This window comes from Typopeltis vanoorti, chromosome 4 (genome assembly GCF_054136105.1).
Source record: "Typopeltis vanoorti isolate ZY-2024b chromosome 4, IOZ_Tvanoo_1.0, whole genome shotgun sequence".
In the NCBI taxonomy this organism is placed as follows: domain Eukaryota; kingdom Metazoa; phylum Arthropoda; class Arachnida; order Uropygi; family Thelyphonidae; genus Typopeltis; species Typopeltis vanoorti.
Window position 1 is genome coordinate 78,009,395 of NC_143552.1, and position 20,744 is coordinate 78,030,138.

At 36.1% G+C, this 20,744-nt stretch overlaps 1 protein-coding gene across 1 annotated transcript in view; it reads left to right on the plus strand.

Annotated features, from left to right (window-relative positions):
- LOC150107429 (cytokine-like nuclear factor N-PAC) overlaps positions 1-20,744 on the plus strand; it is a 421,033-nt gene that overhangs the window by 30,785 nt on the left and 369,504 nt on the right. The window contains exon 3 of the mRNA XM_090391290.1: positions 4,148-4,230. Within this exon, the coding sequence (XP_090247416.1) occupies positions 4,148-4,230 (83 nt within the window). The remainder of the gene's footprint in view (positions 1-4,147; positions 4,231-20,744) is intronic.

The following is a 20,744-nucleotide window of genomic DNA, read 5'->3' on the forward strand; positions in this document are numbered from 1 at the left end:
TGCTGGATATTTCACATGGAAATTGATCCCCCCCCCCCTTCATCTTCTTTAGTAGTTTTTTTCTACTCAGAACACTTAGAGAACCAAGCACCTTTATTGAGGTCTCTTCAGTGGGAGCCAGACTCAGAGGTGATACTAAGGTTGAAATAAATCGAGTCATATTTTCATATACAAGTTGCCAAAAGCTTCAGGTGCAAACTTTATTTGCTTACACTTGGATAAAGGATTAAACCAATTATATAATTTCTTGGTATCTAAAAAAAAAAAAAAATCAGCTAACGCCTTTTTATTCCCGTATACGGGAGTAGGCGAGACCATTTAGCCCTATCTAACTTTTGGAGACTGAGTGGGCAGTTCAATCTCCACTGGTACCCAATCAGAGACAGATGGCCCAAGGCTATCACTAATTAAGCGGTACGCAGTGAAGAGAGACGGCTCAAATGTGCCGCCATCTCGTGGTCCCTAACCCTAACACAAATATATTTAATGTCTGAAATAATGTGGGTTCTACGGTCGATTTTCTTGAGTTTACAGGACGAAAAACCCGAGTTTCCGGAGGAAAAACCTGCTTGCCTGTGCCAGAGATCGACTAACTCGGGAACCGGTCGAAAAAAGGCTTAGAAAAATTTCCTCTAGTCGCCGACTAGACTCGAAACCAAGACTTCCTTCGTGCGGCCAAGCGCGGTGGTATGCAAACGCCACATCCACTGAGCTACACAGGCTCGCTTCTTGGTATCTTTTAATTTATAATATAACCAAGTGAAAAATCTCCAACAACCTTTCTCTAATCTGGAATAATTCAAAAAAACAAGGTGTGACACCTTTTGGCAACTCTTATTTTCTGCATTACTTCAACCATAGTATCATCTCTGGGTCTGGCTCCCACTGAAGAGACTTTGATAAAGGTCGAAGCCGGTCTGGGTAGTGACCCTTCCCATAATGCATAGCATTATACATACCCATAAGGATATGTGCTTTGCATTATGGGATACTAAAGCAAGTGATGTGAAGTCATAACACCTTTACCACGAGTTGCCCTAGTCCTGAAAATACTTCGGGGACAAACTTTGTTTGCTTACACTTGGATAAAGGATTAAACCAAGTATATAATTTCTTGGTATCTTTAATTTATGCTCTTATATATATAATTATATAAATTAGAACAAAACAGTATAGATGGTGGCCAATAAGAGCTGAAATTATTGCTTAGTCCTAAAGTAAGGGTTTAATGGAAAACTTGAAGTACTTAAGTGGGCTGAATGTGTGCCATGCCACCATTATTGTTAAGATTAATACGGTTGATCAAAAATTCACAGGCTTCTTTAAATTTGTGTTCATACCAGGTTTTTGTATGCTGTAAAGAACAGATATTTTTCCAGTCAATTTGGTGTAGGTGTTAAGAGCATCATCTGAGATGTCTGCTTCACTAAAATTGTTAAATTTAATGTGTCGTTTGTGTTCTTTTTATGGATAGGAATTATACATCCAGTTTCACCAATGTAAGTTACAGGTGCAGTGAATATGGTACACTCCAGGGTGACCATTAGAGGAGTTGAATATGTTTTTTAATTTTATAGGTGGTTTAAAAGTAGCATTAAGATTATAATGGTGCAGAATTCTATTTATTTTTTTCTGATAATCCTTTAATGTATGGGATATTTATGGTTTTACTGTAATCTATATTACATGAATTTATGAAGAACTTTATTGATGGTATTTTTGCTGTAACCATTATATATAAGTGTATTGCTAATAATTTGTAATTCTTGTTTAAGAGCTTGTTCATTGGAGCAAATTGGTCGTGCTCTGTTTTTGAGGGTGTTAATAACTCCAAGTTTTTGTGAAAGGTGGTGAAGACCTTGCCTCTGGCTTGACGGTCAGGCTGGTAGTTGTAACAGTTGACCAAATTACTGTAGCTTTAGCATACCATGTATGGTGTAATAAAGCTCTGTTTTTTTGTATATATGTGTATACTCCAAATGAAGGAAAGGATGGCAGCCTTCATCTGTTCACCAAAGGATACAAACTCCATCCAGGAGTATAATGAAATGTCCTTACTTGTGACCTGGATTACTATGAACAGATGGGATGATCTCTTGGTATATTCCTCAAAGAACATAAGAGGTACATTCACCACCATCATTATTGCAAGTCTGGACTGGCAGGCCATACTTCAGCGAGACTATTTTTACAGTCAGTAACAGGTGTGAAACATTCCCCCAAACCTCAACAAGCATGCCAAAAATATGGGAGTGAATCATTTTAAGAACTCTTTAGTATTTGTAAATTTTTCTCTGTAGCTAGCAATAAATGGTGTCAAATTAAGGCTTTAGTTCTTTGTTTTGCTCATTACAATTTAAACCATTCTCACTAGTAACTGATTGTTTCTGTTTGTGCCCTGGAGGTATTAGGTATAAAACTAGCATAATATTAGCAGTTAAATAATTATATAAATATGTTATCTTTTTGTGTTGCGAATTAATGCAGTAATCAAAGATGAACCTTGTCACCACAAGCTTTTCTGTATGTCTGCATCTTTTGATATTTTTTTATCCTCCAATTTCTCACTGGCAATTGGGTGGTGCATATGGTTGTGAACAGGAGAATGCAGTTATCCCCCCCCCCCCCCCAATATGGATTGGGATGAAAACCAGTTTGCCTTTGAAGCAGGGCCTCCCTGATTGCTTTTGCTTATGTACCAGATATGTTTACTGCTATATAGCCAACATACACTCCATTAATGAAATAAATGTAACTGTTCTTCTTCTTCTTAAGTAACATCTCCAATTTGGAGGTTTGAAATCATGTATGCTAGTGTTCATTTCTCTGCCATCCTTTTGATCTCATATTAGCTCTTGTTACCCATCCATTTCTTTACATCATCAATCCAAGAAGTTCTTGGTCTACCAGGAGATAATTTTCCCTCAGTATTTCCAGAGATGTTTCCCTATCTGATCCTCTTAATATGTGTCTTGCTACCTTGCACTTTCTCTTCATAAGGTTTTCCATGAATGCTCTTTGCATTTTCATTAACTTCGATACCTCTTCATTAGTTTTTTTCTCTTTTCAAGAAATCTTCAGCACTCTCTCTTTAGCACCACATCTCAAATGCCTGACAATTTCCTGATTATGGGTTTTGTATATATCTGCATCTCATCCATCATTCAGTGTTGACCATTTTACATATTTATTAATTCCCACCCACAAAAGGTTGTAAACATATAGCACAGTAGGTGGGTTAAATTCTTTTATTTTTACATATTCTAGAAACTGTTCTAAAGATAAACATAAAACATTTTCAAGCCGCTTCAGGTCTCCAATAGGCGGGTGGTGATGTCACACCAAGCATTAAAATTCATCTCCCATCTAAAAACATTCCCAAACATCCATGCTTCATGGGATTCGAATCTGCAACTCTGTTTGTTGGAGAGCAGGTATGCTATCCTCCCTTTGGCCAATTTGGCTGGCCAAGTATAGTGATGCAACATAAAAAATAAATACATAAATAAAACAAAATTTAAATATGCCAAAAGAGAATTTCAGCTATGAAAAAAAAAGAAGAACCAATGAAGGATATCAGAAAGAGGATTAAGAGCCAACAAAGGTTAAGGTAAAATTATGGCTGAATGGTTAAAAGCAATGCTTCATGAACTGTACAGAATTTAATTTCAATTATAGTGTATTAATTGGAATGTAGAAGTATGTATTGCTACTGCATTACAGTTAATGTAATGCAGTGAAAAAGTTTATTGGTGATTATCAGTAGTTAGTGTTATCACTGCATTGAAAACTCACAAGTAAATGATAAAAATTGCCAGGACTTTTCAGGGTATACCAGCAAGAAAAAAAACAGTATCATTAGAAATTTATCAGGTGAGTAAGTTTGATAATAAACAGTGTTCCACATATTTTTTTATTTTAAATTTGAATCAGAAATTTAGGTTTACTGGAAGGAAAGTGTAAACCAAACAGCTAGTTGTTATTTGGTTTGCTATGATCATAGTAAGCCAAACAATAGTAATGTAGTGTGTCACAAAAATAGTGGTATATTAGAGTATCTAAAATAAACTTCTATTGATTTTCAACTTGGTATCTTTGTATTTCCAATAAGGACTTCATTTTTAGCACTGTTTTTTATTCTTTACAGATTGTTGAAGCTAAAAAAGAAGTAAAACGACCAGCTATTAAAAAACCAATGCAATATGTCTTCTTTTTTGGATCAGATAATTAGTAAGTGTTTCAGTATGCTTTCATATGTTCTAATTTTTTCAAAACTATACTTTACAGAATTTTTAGATGATATGAATCAAAGGCACAAAATTACTTTCTTTTTGAACATAAGGTACCTTTATAAGGGCCTTCTGGCTTAATGTGAGTTAGCCATTCTCAAACAAACAAACAAAAAAGTAACAAACACGAATAGTATTTATTGTGAAAAAGTTTGCAGATGATTAAAATAATTAATTATCACTAATGTTTCTACTTTGATGCTATTTTTCTTTAGCAATATACATACTGTATGAGTGTTGTCTGAAAAGTTCTCGGCCTCGACTGTAGATGGCAACACCATCAGCAAGATATTTTTTCTAAGTTGGTACATCTGTCAAGCATCCATGTGAAATTGCAAGTCATTCTATCAAGTAGTTTGTTTTATACAGCTGTCTGAAGCAAAAGTGTTGTCTGTAGCCCTTGAAATGGATAAAATTGAGTATCGTGCGGTTATAAAATTCTTTGTAAAAGAAGGTTGAATGCCAAAAGAAATTTATTCGAAGTTCATAAAAGTTTATGGGCACTCTTCTCCTTTGTTTTCGACAATTAAGAAATGGGCTGCCAAGTTTAAACGTGGCCGCACCAGCCTTGAAGATAATCCAGGTGAAGGATGTCCAAAAAGTGTAACAACACCAGAAATCATTGATCAAGCGCATGATATGGTATTGGATGACTGGCGAGACTACGGGCATTTTAAAAGAACCTGTAGGATATATTTTGCACATGAAGAATTGCAGAAAACGCTTTGCACAAGATGGGTGCTGCGCTTGCTCACAGCAGATCAAAAATGCACTTGCATGAAAATCTCTGAACAGTGCTTGGAGCATTTTAACAAGAATAAAATTGATTTTGTGCATCAATTTATTACTATGCATGAGAATTCGATTCACCATTACACACCAGAATCCAAACAGCAGTCAAAACAGTGGACAGAAGCCAGTTGTTCAGCACCAAAGAATACAAAGTCAGTTCCATCAGCAGGAAAGGTCAAGGCATCGGTGTTTTGGGATGTTAAAGGCATTTTGTGTATTAATTATCTTGAAAAGGGTAAAGCAATAACTGGAGAATATTATTCCGATCTTTTAACCAGACTAAATGAAAAAATTCGTGAAAAAAGAACCGGTTTGCAATAAAAAATCATCTTTCTTCAGGACAATGCACCTGTCCACAAATGTGTTTTGGGCAGGTGCATTGTCCTGAAATTAAGGGATCTGCACTATGAATTGTTGTAACATCCACCCTATTCCCCAGATTTGGCTCCCTCTAACTTCTGTCTCTTCCCAAAATTAAAACTCTTTCTCGCTGGTCAGCATTTTTCTTTGAATCAAGAGGTGATTGCAGCTGCAGAGGAGTATTTTGCAGATCTTACTGATAACCACTACAGGAACAGGATAATGGTGCTGAAGCATCGCTTGAATAAATGTATTAGTCTTAAGGGATATTATGTTGAAAATTAAAAATAATTTTGAAATTATAAATTTATTTTTTCATTGTTAGGCCGAGAACTTTTCAGACCACCCTCATATAAGACATACAATCTAATAGTGATTGCTAAAAACCCAAACAATTTTGTTGCTAACTGTAGGATGGACTTTCCTCCTACTGGGACATGTATACAAACACAAATACACAAAAGCAGAAACTTGTTCCTGTTCATGCTGTTTATTGGAGTGACTAATATATATGTGAAATAATATATAATTTAATTTCATCTTGAGAATTGCTTGATCTGTACAAACTCTAGTCACAAAATTTCCAAAACATAGTTGGGTTCCAGTAGCCAGTATATTTAGGACTTAATCCACTGAAATTTTTAGTTTCTTATATATCTGAGTAAGTTTTTCTTGTTTTGTTTATTATACAGCCTGTGTTTTTACAAGCCCATGTCCATCCTGAGGCTAGTAAAAATCTTTGATTGTTACAGTTTACTGGTTATAGTGATACAAGCTTCTTTATCTATATACTGTGTATGTACTCCTGAAATTGATCTCACCAGAGAGAGAGAGAGAGAGAGAGCGAGCGAGACTATAATGTTATGATGGGTGTCGTAATTTATTTTAAAGCTTCTATAGTTCATTTGGTAGTCACATTATTTTCTGGTTGCAAAAGCTGGGTTTAAATCCTATCTGAGATTGGGAGAAAAAACAAAATTCATAAGGGCTTTATATTATCATTAATTCACCATCAGTACATTGCTCCTTTGATTCCGAGTGGTTTAACTCTTAATTTCAAAATTGAAACACCTGAAACTAAACTACAAATTAAATGAATTCATATTCCAAGATATCATATATATATATATTATATCATAGCTTCTATTCACTCAGCTTGTAGACATTTTAAAAAGGAACAATTATACTGACTAGGAACACCGAGAAAGGTATGATAAAAACTTTAATAAAACACAACTGGTTTCGTCGGAACACCGACTTCTTCAGGTGTGTAAATAACTACAAAAGAACTGGTAAAAAAAATAAAAAGTTAAAAAACATGGACTTCTCATATAAAACAAATTAGGAATAGTAACATTCAAATTTGAACTAGTGTCCGCGTGGCAGATCTAGCGTGAGGCATACGTGAGTGGCTACTGACACAAAAGTGCCAAGAATTGAATCGTCGCACTGTGAGAGTCGGGTAAGCTGTACCTTTAATTATTGTTCATGTGTTATGGGTCCAGAATTATTTCTTTAAGAAATAGTTCTGGACCCAGAGAGAGAGAGAGAGAGAGAGACTATAATGTTATGATGGGTGTCGTTTATTTTAAAACTTCTGTAGTTCATTTAGTAGTCACATTATTCTCTGGTTGCAAAAGCTGGGTTTAAATCCTATTTCTTAAAGAAATAGTTCTGGACCCATCACACATGAACAATAATTAAAGCTACAGCTTACCTGACTCTCTCACAGCGCAACGATTCAATTCTGGTGCTCTTGAGTCAGTAGCCACTCATGTATGCCTCACGCTAGATCTGACACGCGAACACCAGTTCAAATTTGACTGTTACTATTCCCAATTTGTTTTATATGAGAATTCCATGTTTTTTAACTTGTTATTTTTTTTCCAGTTCTTTTGTAGTTATTTACACACCTGAAGAAGTCAGCGTTCCGACTTCTAAATAAAAACTAGTAGTGTTTTATTAAAGTTTTTATCATACCTTTCTCAGTGTTCCTAGTCGGTATAATTATTATTTAAAAAAAAAATATATATATATATACGGGTGGTTCAAGAGCAATATCTATCATTTCCAAAAAAAAAAAATATATACACACAACAGATAAATGCTGCTTGCATCCTAAATCACGCAGTACTGAACATAGCATATCATGTCTTCGTCCAAAATACTTGAGTAACTTCATTCACTTCCTATATGAAAGTTACAGCATGCTTCATTGAATAAATTGCTAAACCAAATCAACAGTTTCAACCTTTTGCTTTTTATATGAAAGTCTCAGCATACTTCATTGAAGAAATAACTAAAACAACATTCTTCATGGCTAAAACACTCTTCCGACTGAGAATCCTACATTAAACAAGTTCATGACTCACAAATTAGGTCCATTTCTATATGAAGTAGAAAGCAGCAGTGACTGCAATAAACTTCATGCTTATCTCTTTTTAAAAGGATCTCTCTCTCTCTCTCTCTCTGTCTTCCATTTCTAATGTCTAATTTTCGTTAAATTTTCATATATTGAAGACACAAAGACAATCATAATTTTTCTTCTTCTGTGTTCTCTTTTCCTTCTTCTGAACATCTGATACTTCTCAACATGTAATAACTTTATTTTCACTTCTGCACATGCTTATAAATACAGCAGATTAACTTCTATTTCAATCCATCATTGTGCACCTCCATTACTGGTTTCGCTGCTTTGCTTGAAATGCTGACAGAGTTATTTTCATAGTGCAGGAAATTTTATAAATTCATTATGAAACAAGTAAAATAAATAAATAATCAGCTAACGCCTTTTATTCCCTTATAGGGAGTAGACGAAGCCTTTTAACCCTATCTAGCTTTTGGAGACTGAGTGAGCAGTTGATTCTCCACCAGTAGCCAATCAGAGATAGCTGGCCCATGACTATCACTAATTATAGGCAGCAACTGATGAGGAGATGGGCAAACAAGTGCTGCCATCTCTTGGTACCTAACCCTAACAGGATGTGTTACTGTCTGAAATAATGTGTGGGTTCTACAGTTGATTTTCTTGAGTTTACGGGATGAAAAACTTGAGTTTCTGGGAGAAAAAACCCACTCACCCATGACCAACTAACTCGGAAACCAGTCAAAGAAAGGCTTAGAAAAAGTTCCTCCAGTTGGCATCTAGACTTGAACTTAAGTCTATCTTCAGGCGGCTTAGTGCAGAGGATGCAAGCATCACTTCCACTGAGCTACACGGGTCTTTTATGAAACAAGTAGAATTTATAACATTTCACAATGTTTTAATGTTGAAGTAAGTTCATTTAATTATTCTTGCAACATGAATTACAGCAGTAACTTTGGCTTCTCTTGTAAATAATTGTGTACAATAAAATTTGACAAATTGCATGAACATGTTTCTTCACTGAGCTTCTCATCTTAATAATTTTATTTATACTCAAGCAAGATTTAGTGGATAAAATTAAAACATCTTAAAGTGTCTTGCTACTGACACACAAAATCAAACAAAAAAGGACCGTGTTTAATTAAAATTTTATAAAATAATGCGATATTATTATCTTCTTAACTTTAAGTTCAGTTCATTCTTTTTATTTTCATTTGTAGGATATCTGAATTTTAGTACAGATATTTTACATTCATCATCTGAAAATAAATTAGCTGGTCATGTACAGAGATAGTGGGATTTCTTTTTTATTCTGCAAAGCAGCCACACTGGTCAGAGAATACATTCAATTGATAGACATAACAGATTATGCATAGAATTAATTGGATTCTATATAGCCATGTTACTTAGACATGACAGTCCATTGTTCATGCTAAGATGAACATAGTTGGAATAACTACCCTGTAGTTATCAAATTACTCTGTAAGAAACCAAGTTATTTGGTCATAATAGACCAGTAGTACATACATTAAATATGATGGAATAAAATGTTTGAATGAATAGCAAGGAAATATCATTAAAGATGATTTGAAGGATATAACATTTTTATGTATTAATGCATGTTAGCCTAGTGGCTTTGCACTTTGCAACCATATGCCTGGGGAAGGAGTGTCCTAGGTTCGATTCCCGTTGGTGACGTGAGGAGATGAAGGATCTTCCTCAGCCATAGCCAAGTTACCCGGTCTTGGGCATGGACAGCAGGTTTTATCCCCAGTTTATCCTGGGATTTTTCATCCTGCAAAGCAGGCAAACCGCCTTGAGAACTGAACACTACGGACATAGGATACACCACCGGGGGCATAGGGCTGACCCCCCCCTTATCCTGTGAACGGTTTGAGGTCCGATGATTAATAAACCCTCAACACCATAAGGTGAAAGAGGGAAAAGGAAAATGAGAAGCATGTACTTTAAAAACACAACAAATATCACTAGCAATGAGTGGAACAGTATTGCAGAAATACAGAAGTATTGTGTCAATATAACTAGTTTTAATGAAACTAAGGAGACTAAAGCAGGTGAGAATTTACTAAATAATAACTATAAGATGTTAAAATTGATAAAAGTAGAGGATATTAAGGATCCATCCTTCTGAACAAAAAAATAGAAATTTTGAAAGTTTTCAGAAATGTTCGGTTTCTGTTTTTTTCTTCAGCTATGAAATAACAGATGAATCCTTAATATCCCTTATTTCTATCTATTTTGTCTTTGTTGATATGAAGCCTTTAGCTCTTTTTATTATTATTATAAGAGGGTGCTTAAGGGTCAAAGCTGTATAACTGAGAGGAGACCTCCAGATAGCCTTTAAAGGAATGCAGAGAACCGACCAGGGCTTCTGACCTAATGTCCAATCCTCACCTTCTCGTGGTGCACCCTGTTGGGTATCTACTTGGATACTGAACGGACGAGGATGGGCTGGCAATTTGGGATTTAGCCAACCAAATTGTATTCTTATTGGTTAAACCAAAATATAGAATGATGATACAACATGACAAAATTTCATGCCGGCTGGGGCGTCGCCCGGTTAAACAATGCCCCCGTTGTTTTCGCCAGGGAACCAGGGCGAACAGCGAAAAGTCAGCTACTGGAACAAATCTGAAAACAAACCCCAACTCAACATCACCAGAGTTAAAGATCGGTACTAACAACGTAAGAAGTCTGAATGGCAAAGAAATGGAGCTAGCTGAGGAATTAGATAAGTACCAGATCGACATAATAGGGGTGACTGAAACAAAAAAGACCAAAACTGGTGAGATCTTTCTGAGCAATAAATACAAAATGTTATATTCAGGAAATGACAAGCTAGGAAAAGAAGGAGTAGCCATAGTATTCAACACAAAATACGAGGCTAATCTTCTTGAATGGCAGTCAGTCTCAAGTAGAGTAATGTGGGCAAATATGAGAATGGGGAACTGGACAATGAGACTTATTTGTGCCTATGGTCCCACAGAAGGTTCTACTAAGGTAGAAGTGGAGGAATTTTTTGAGGCTTTAGAAAAAGCAACTGACACAATGAAAAATGAAAAGTTGGTCCTTGTTGGGGATCTAATTGTGAGACACAAAAATATTTTGGGAAAATTTGGAGAAAAGAGCCAAGCTAATAATAATGGCAAATATCTGTTGAATTTCTGCTCAGGACATGGACTGGTTATTACTAACAGATTGTTCCAACATAAAAATGTGCACAAATTCACATGGAGAGAAGAGGCTAGGAATAAGAAAAGTCTCATTGACTATGTTATTGTTGATAGTGATGTTTTTTCCCTGGTGCAGGACACCAGAGTGTGCAGAGGATTTGAAATTGGAAGTGATCACTATTTAGTCTTGAGCAGGATAAAATTGAATTTCATATTGAAAAGAATAACATGTAAGAAAGTTTTAAAGCGAATAAAAGTTGAGCAGCTCTCAGATGTGAGCTGTAGACTAAAATACACAAAGATTATTGAAGAAAAAATGAAAGAGTTTGAGAACAGCAATCAAACCTTGGAGATTCAGTGGCAAACTCTGAAGAAAACATTGATTGATTCTGCCAGAGAGGCATGTGGTGAGGTTGTCTGTAAGGATAAAAAAATCAGAACTACCTGCTGGACACAGGAAGTTAAAGAGGCAGTGAAGGAAAAGAAGAAAGCATACCAAAAGTTCCTGTCAAATAAGTCAGCTTGTGCTCTTAGAGAATATAGAGACAAATGCAAGAATGCTAAACACTGTATAAAACTAGCTAAACAAAAGTCATGGGACGACTTTGACAAGAATATAGAAAATAAATATCAAGAAGGTGGCAAAATATTCTGGAGGTTGTTGAAGAAGCTTAAGAATGGGGGAAAGAGTGCTATAAAAGGAATTAGAGATGATAAAGGGGACATGAAAACGGGAGAAAAAGATATCCTTGAAGTATGGAGTAATTACTTTGAAAAACTGCTAAATGAAACAAGCAGTGATGACAGCACAGTGGTAAAAAACACTGACCAGGCATGCAGTCAGGAATACATATCCATACTTGAAGTAGAAAAAGCCATCAAAGGCTTGAAATGTGGAAAGGCAGCAGGAGTAGATGATATTCGACCAGAAATGCTGAAGTATGGTGGTATAAGAGTCTTACAGTGGCTGCATTGCATAGTTCAGAAAGCCTGGACAGAGGGACGAATTCCCGATGATTGGAGTAGAGCTCTCATAGTACCCATATATAAAAAGGGAAATAAAACTGCATGTGAGAATTACAGAGGTATTTCCCTACTGAGTGTTCCTGGCAAGATCTATGCAAGTATACTTGAGAAACGGTTGAGAAGAATTGTGGAAGAAAAGCTTGGTGAAGAACAAGCTGGATTCAGGCCAAATAGAGGCTGTCAGGATCAGATCTTCACTTTACGACAAATAGTCGAGAAAGCATGGGAATATAACAAAGATATGTATTTAAGTTTTGTCGATCTGGAAAAGGCATATGACAAGGTGCCAAGAGAGAAGCTATTCAATACGCTACAGTTATATGGTGTCAATGGGGCATTATATCACGCAATACTTAGTCTTTATTTGAGTTGTAAGTCAGCAGTTAGAATTGAAGGAAGTACAGGAAGATGGTTTAATGTTAAATCTGGTGTGAGACAAGGATGTACATTCCCCTCTGTTATTCATTATCTATATGGATCACATTATGAAGGAAAGTGGTATTAAACATGATATCAAAATTGGAGATGGAGATGTTAATGTCAGTTCTTTGCTTTATGCGGATGATGTTATACTTCTAAATAAATCCGCTACAAGTCTGCAAGGTAATCTGACTAAATTGAATAGCTGTTGTAATAGATATAGTATGAAGGTCAGCAATAAAAAGACAAAGATAATGAAAATAGGCAGAATCATTGAAAATGTCAACTGTGTTGTGAATGGAGAACCTGTGGAACAAGTAAAACATTTCAGCTATTTAGGCACAATTTTTACTGAAGATGGTAAATTAAATCAGCAAGGCTGATATGGTGGGAAGTCAATTGAATAAATTCATATGGAATAAGAGAGAAATTAGTCGGAACACTAAATTAGCTGTATACAAGACAGTGTTCAAACCAGTTTTAACTTATGGATCTGAGAGCTGGGTCAGAAGTAAAACACTTGACCAAAGACTAGAGACCACAGATATGAGAGTCCTGAGAAAGATTATAGGCGTGAACAGATGGCATCAATGGCAGTATCATATTAATAACGAGGATATTAGGAAAGAACTTGACATTGTCAGCATCCAGGAATGCATTAGCAGAGCTAATCTCAGGTGGTATGGTCACTTAAACAGAATGGGCGAGGAAAGATTAGCAAAAGAAGTGTTCTCTGCCAAGTTGGCAGCAAAACGACCCAGAGGAAGACCAAGATATAGGTGGATTGATACGGTTCAAAGTGCTTTAGACGATAGGAATATAAGATCTGATAATGTTGGAGTGTTGACAAGTAACAGACTGATTTGGAGGAAAATTGTAGATAGGAAATTAATAATGATGTAATTTTTTTCATGTAGTACTATCATATCCAGTACACCCCTTGAGGGTACATGGCAGGAATTTGATGATGATGCTATATTCTGCGAATAATGATCAGGCAAAGAAGGAGTAAATATAGCCAATAACACCAAATATAAAGACAGACTTGTTGAATGGATGTAAGCAATTTCAAGTAAAGTAATGTGAGCAAATTTCAAAATGGAAAATTGGCTGACAAGACTTACTTATGCCTATTGTTCCTACAGATCATATGAAGGAAGAAGAAGAGCGTTTCAAATTGGTGGAAAAGGCAGCCAAAAAAGAAAAAGGAAATGCTGGTTCTTGTTGGAGATCTAATTGCAAAGTAGGAAATGAATACTAGACATAGAAATGTTTTGGAAAAATTTGGAGAAAAGGGCAAAACTAATAATTATGGTAAGTACTTGCTAAATTTCTGCTCAAGACATGGACTGGTCATTACAAATGCTGTACTCCAACATAAAAATATGCATAAATTCACATGGAGAGAATATACACACACACACAGTCTTATTGACTATATTGTCCCACGGTTAGCCTAGTGGCTGTGTGCTTTGCAACCATATGACTGGGGAAAGTGTCCCAGGTTCGATTCCCATCGAAGACGTGAGGAATTTGAGGATCTTCCTCAGCCATAGCCAAGTTAGCTGGTCTTGGGCACGGGCAGTAGGGTTTTTTCCGCCAGTTTATCTGGAGTTTTTCATCCCGCAAGTGGCAAACTGGCCCCGCGAACACACGTGGATCTATAGCCATAAATACCTAACCCTTCCCCCCATGAAGGGGCTCAACTCACCCCAATAGGGATGGGGGAGGAAACTCCATACGAATAAATAAATAAAATTGACTATATTATTGTAAATGGTTTTGAACAACTTTCAAAATTTGGTACAAGGTGCCAAAAGAAAAAGCTGTTCAAAACCCTACAATTATATAGTGTAAATGGAACATTATACTGAGCAATATATAGCTTATATACTTAAGTTGTACGTCATCTGTTAGAATTGAAGGAGGAAGAATAGGAATGTGGCTTGATCTAAATTCAGTTATAAAATAAGAGTGTATACTATCTCCATTGTAATTTATTATCCACATAGATTACATTATTAAAGAAAGTGGCATTAATAATATCAAAATTGGAGATACTAATCTCAGCTCTTACTTTGTACAGATCCTGTTATACTCTTAAATAAATCCAGTAGCATAACATGATCTGTACGAAGTGAAGAACTGCTATAACAAATTTCACAACAAAATGTAATAAAAGAAAAGACAAAAACTAAAAATAGGCATGAACAAGGAAAATATAATGCATCCTGCACAATTTTTATTAAAGATAGCAAATTAAATTTGGAAAGAAAGAATAAATAAAGCTGGTATTGTAGGGAGCTAGCTGAATAAATTTATATGGAATAACAGAGTAATTATGCAAAACACTAGACTGCTAGTATACAAGACTGTAACACCAGTTTTAACTTATGGATCTGAGAGTTAGGCTAGAAATAAAATATTTGATCAAGGACTAGAGGCCACAGACATGAGAATTAATTTCTGAGAAAAATTAGGGGAGTGGATAGATGGCATCCATACTGAAATCATATTAAAAATGAACATAACATTGTTATCAAACAAGGCTGTGTGAGCAGAGCTAATATACAGAGGTATAGTCACTTAAACAGAATGAAAGGAGAAAGGCTAGCAAAAGATGCATTTGGTACCAGGATGCAAGTAAAAGACAAAGAGGATGACCAAAATCTAGTTGGATTGTTGCAGTGATATAACTGTACCAGTACATAAAACTGGTGTCATCCCCCTGTCTCACCCCCCATCCTATAGTAGACAGCAGAAGCTCTCCAATATAACTTTTTTCTAAACACCTATCTAAAGTCTTGAGGTGTATACATTGCTGATTAAAATTCATTCTTGAAGAACTCATTTCATTTTGTAGAGAAACTTACTGGTAAGTCACCCCCATCAGATATACTGGTTACTTTTAGGTGTGGTTTTGTTATTTGCAAACGACATATTTGAAGAGTCACTGAATATCCTTGCAGTCCTATTTCTGCCTGACATCACATGCTTCTTTCTTCACTTGGAAAGGAAGATTTTACCACCAAAAATATGGTTTAGTGATGGACTCACCTCTGTTGCTTCCCACTTCAAATTTATACATGGAAATATTAGAGGAAGAAGTTCTTGTGCAGATGATCCTAAAACCACATCTGGTATGTCTGATGGAAGCACATGGATGGTGTCTTTATTATCTGTAAGCATACTCAAAAAGATCTGAAAGATGTTGTTTATTATTTTAACGGTATAATAGAACACAGAATTTCGCAGGTGTTATAACCAGCGTCTTCAGAGCACAAAAACACTGTTTGTCACAATACGCGAGACTAAAACAACATGGTGTACTTAAACAAAATTGTAGCAGCAACACAAAGACTAGAGTTCTGATTTTGGCACCCTCTATCTGAAAAAAAAAAAAAAAAAAAAAAAAGCTATCATATATTACTAGAGTCCTAGAAGAGTGCTAGTTTTTTCTTAATATGACTGTCTTCCAGATCTTCGGCAAGTTAATACAGCCATATTTGTTGAGATTCGGAGTGTGTTTTAGGGCTTCTGTCGCCTCTAAGAACAATCTCTCTGATTTATATGGGTTTCTGTGTAGTACTTTGGTGTTTTTCCAGTTGATCCTGTGTGCAGGGGTATCCAGAGCATGGTCTGCTAGGCCCGACTTCCCATAATGATAATTCCGGACGTATCTTTAATGTTCGCTGATGCGGATGTTCACAGTTTTCCTGTTTGACTGTAGTAGGCTTGATTGCATGAGCAGGGTACTTGGTAGACTCCTGGATGTGATAAAGGAGGAATGCTGTCCTTGGGTGAGCGGATGAGGGTGGCTAATTTGCTACATGGTCTGAATGTAGTTCGTAGTTTATGTTTATTGAGAATTCTTGAGATCTTTTCGGATGTGCCTTTAATGTAAGGGATGGTGACTGTTTTGTTGTAGTTCTCTGTGGTGGATGGTGGGAGGGGTTTCTTAGGAGTGTTTAGTATTTTGTTTATTTTATGTGGATTGTAGCCGTTGGCCAAGAAGGTGTGGCATAGGTGAGTGAGTTCAGCAGTAAGAGCCTTGTCATTGGAACAGATTGCTCTCGCTCTATGGGTTAGCGTTTTTAATATGCCATATTGTTGAGAAGGATGATGGTGTGATTGTTTGTGTAAGTATCTGCCTGTATGTGTGGGTTTTCTAAAAACTGAAAATGATAAAGAACCATCTGGGAGACGTGTGATGAGTGTATCCAGGAAGGGCAGACAGTTGTTGGCTTCCAGTTCCATAGTAAAGTGGATTTTTGGATGTTGGCTATTTAAATGTGCTAAGAATGTTTTCAATGTCTCAGGGCCATGTGGCCAAATAGCAAGCACATCATCAACATAGCGTAGCCAAAGTGTTGGTTTGAGAGTGGCTGTATTGATTGCTTGTTTTTCCAGGTGTTCTATATAAAAGTTGGCTAGGGGGGAAAGGGGGGGAGCCCATGGCTGTCCCATCAATTTGTTTGTATATTTTCCCTTTCCATGTGAAATATCCTGCATGTATTGTGAATTTGAATAGTTCAAATATATCAGGGGGGAAGTGTCACTTCAGTAGATTGAGGGTTTCTATTAGTGGTACATTTGTGAATAGTGAAGTGATGTCAAAGCTTACTATTAAGTCTGAGCTTTTTAGGGTAAGGTGTTGTAAGATGCTTTTTTGGTGTGCTGAATTTTTGACAAAGGAGGGAGAATTGTTAGTGAGAGTGGCTAGTAGCTTCACTAAATGTCTAGCCAGTTTGTATGTGGGACTATTATACTGTCCACAATTGGGCGTAGGGTGGCCAACATCCTATCAAGTCCAAGCCTCCCAAAAATAATATCCCACATAAAGAATTCATTGCTATAAAAGAGCTACACAACAACAGCCAGATTACCATAACAAAAGCAGACAAAGGAAATGCAACCGTGGTGATGGACACAACTGAATATGAAAACAAAATGCACACACTATTACAAGATCAGTCAACATACAAAATTATAGATCGCAATCCCACCAACACACAAAAGAATAAGGCACGAAAATTATTGAAAAAAGTCACTTCCTGGCCCAAAGACACAGTTAACAAACTCAAACCCTTCCATGTTAAAACACCGAGGATCTATGGAGCACCAAAAATTCACAAACCAGGCACACCCCTACGCCCAATTGTGGACAGTATAAATAGTCCCACATACAAACTGGCTAGACATTTAGCGAAGCTACTAGCCACTCTCACAATTCTCCCTCCTTTGTCAAAAATTCAGCACACCTAAAAAGCATCTTACAACACCTTACCCAAAAAAGTTCAGACTTAATAGTAAGCTTTGACATCACTTCACTATTCACAAATGTACCACTAATAGAAACCCTCAATCTACTGAAGTGACACTTCCCCCCTGATATATTTGAACTATTCAAATTCACAATACATGCAGGATATTTCACATGGAAAGGGAAAATATACAAACAAATTGATGGGACAGCCATGGGCTCCGCCCCTAGCCAACTTTTACATAGAACATCTGGAAAAGTAAGCAATCAATACAGTCACTCTCAAACCAACACTTTGGCTACGCTATGTTGATGATGTGCTTGCTATTTGGCCACATGGCCCTGAGACATTGAAAACATTCTTAGCACATTTAAATAGCCAACATCCAAAAATCCACTTTACTATGGAACTGGAAGCCAACAACCGTCTGCCCTTCCTGGATACACTCATCACATGTCTCCCAGATGGTTCCTTATCATTTTTAGTTTTTAGAAAACCCACACATACAGGCAGATACTTACACAAACAATCACACCATCATCCTTCTCAACAATATGGCATATTAAAAACGCTAACCCATAGAGCGAGAGCAATCTGTTCCAATGACAAGGCTCTTACTGCTGAACTTACTCACCTATGCCACACCTTCTTGGCCAACGGCTACAATCCACATAAAATAAACAAAATACTAAACACTCCTAAGAAACCCCTCCCACCATCCACCACAGAGAACTACAACAAAACAGTCACCATCCCTTACATTAAAGGCACATCCGAAAAGATCTCAAGAATTCTCAATAAACATAAACTACGAACTACATTCAGACCATGTAGCAAATTAGCCACCCTCATCCGCTCACCCAAGGACAGCATTCCTCCTTTATCACATCCAGGAGTCTACCAAGTACCCTGCTCATGCAATCAAGCCTACTACGGTCAAACAGGAAAACTGTGAACATCCGCATCAGCGAACATAAAAGATACGTCCGGAATTATCATTATGGGAAGTCGGGCCTAGCAGACCATGCTCTGGATACCCCTGCACACAGGATCAACTGGAAAAACACCAAAGTACTACACAGAAACCCATATAAATCAGAGAGATTGTTCTTAGAGGCGACAGAAGCCCTAAAACACACTCCGAATCTCAACAAATATGGCTGTATTAACTTGCCGAAGATCTGGAAGACAGTCATATTAAGAAAAAACTAGCACTCTTCTAGGACTCTAGTAATATATGATAGCTTTTTTTTTTTTTTTTCAGATAGAGGGCGCCAAAATCAGGACTCTAGTCTTTGTGTTGCTGCTACAATTTTGTTTAAGTACACCATGTTGTTTTAGTCTCGCATATTGTGACAAACAGTGTTTTTGTGCTCTGAAGATGCTGGTTATAACACCAGCGAAATATCAGCATCAAGTTAATAAATTAATTATTTACTTAGTTTCTGTGTTCTATTATACCGTTAAAATAATAAACAACATGTTCGACGAACACATAAGTCTGTCCACACGTTTAAGATCTCAAAGTTTGTATAATTCCTGAACACTTGCTATCCAAAGATCAAGTTCATGCTAGAAATGGAAAAATATGGTAAACTACCATCTTTACTAATGCTATTATTTTATATAATGTTATTATAATGCTATTCAGCTTCAAATGCTATTTAGCCAATTCCTTTAAAATGACCACTCATGGAAGTTATTAAAAAAAAAAGTATTATATTCTGATAAACTGTCCTGCACAATCCAGACCCTACTCTGACAGCACATTAAGACATAGCCCAATTATTAAAATCGATCAATGTCAGAACAGCCTTCAGGCCAGTCAACAAAACTTCCTTTGTTCCCCTAAAACAGTGTTCCATTTTATAAACAACCTGGGGTATATAAGATTCCTTATTCCTGCAGAAAGGTGTAAATAGGTTAAACCAGGAAAAGTTTCCATTAAAAAAATAAAAATAAAAACACATAGCCGATATTGAAAACAAGAGAGAGAAGAAAAGAGTAGTCTAGTTGCATATATTCTTGCAGGCCATTTATCTCCATACCTTACTTAGAGGAAAGCACTTTCATTATAAGGTTCAAAGACTTCTGAGGTAATTCACTCACATAGCACATTAACCCAGACACTAAGGAATTATATTTCATGACATAAGTGAGTCCTTAATTTGTGCACATAACATTCAAGACCTCTGTTATGTCAGCAATCACCTAAAAGCTTTACACAATAGACTGCTGTGATGTGCCTCATGTTATTCATGACTGGCTTGACAGCATTTAAAGCACTTTAGATCTTTTTGTATGTTCCTTTTAAATCTTCTTGAAGATGCCCTCTGCCACTGAAAGACAACAAAAAATCTAGAAGAAATATTTAGTTTAAAATTTATTAGTTTAACTCATTATAATTTTTTATGAAGAACGAAGATGTTGAAATGTTTTTTGAACAACTGGAGGTTGTATTCCTGAGAATAAACTGTATGGGAAGAGACTATTTCTGAGGAAATATGAGAAAATTATGTCAGAAGAGATGCTACAGAAGAAAGGTTTCTGTAGCACCTCATAAGAAAGTTTCAGGACTGAGATTAATTGTAGATTAAATTCATATATTGAGAAATCCATTGCAATAGTGTGCTGTTTGATGAACAGTAATAATTAAAATCTGTGTTATCATATTGGAAATACTTAATGGCATTATGGCATGTTTATTTAGTGGGTTAAGAAAGGGTCACATATTAAAAATGTGTTCTCTTAATATTAGTCATGCTGAGTAGAAGAATCAGATAGTTGTAAATGGAAAAAGGTATTGATTTTTTTTTTAGTTAATTCATTATAATTTGTCATCATAATCAAATGAATATCCTCAGGGGATGTACAGGATCTTATGATGGTACTACATGTAAAGTTACATCATTACTAACTTCCTATCAACAATTTTCCTCCAGATTAGCCTGTTATCTTCAACATTCCAATATTATCACATCTTATATGTCTGTCTTCTAAAGTTCTTTTTACTATATCATTCCACCAACATCTC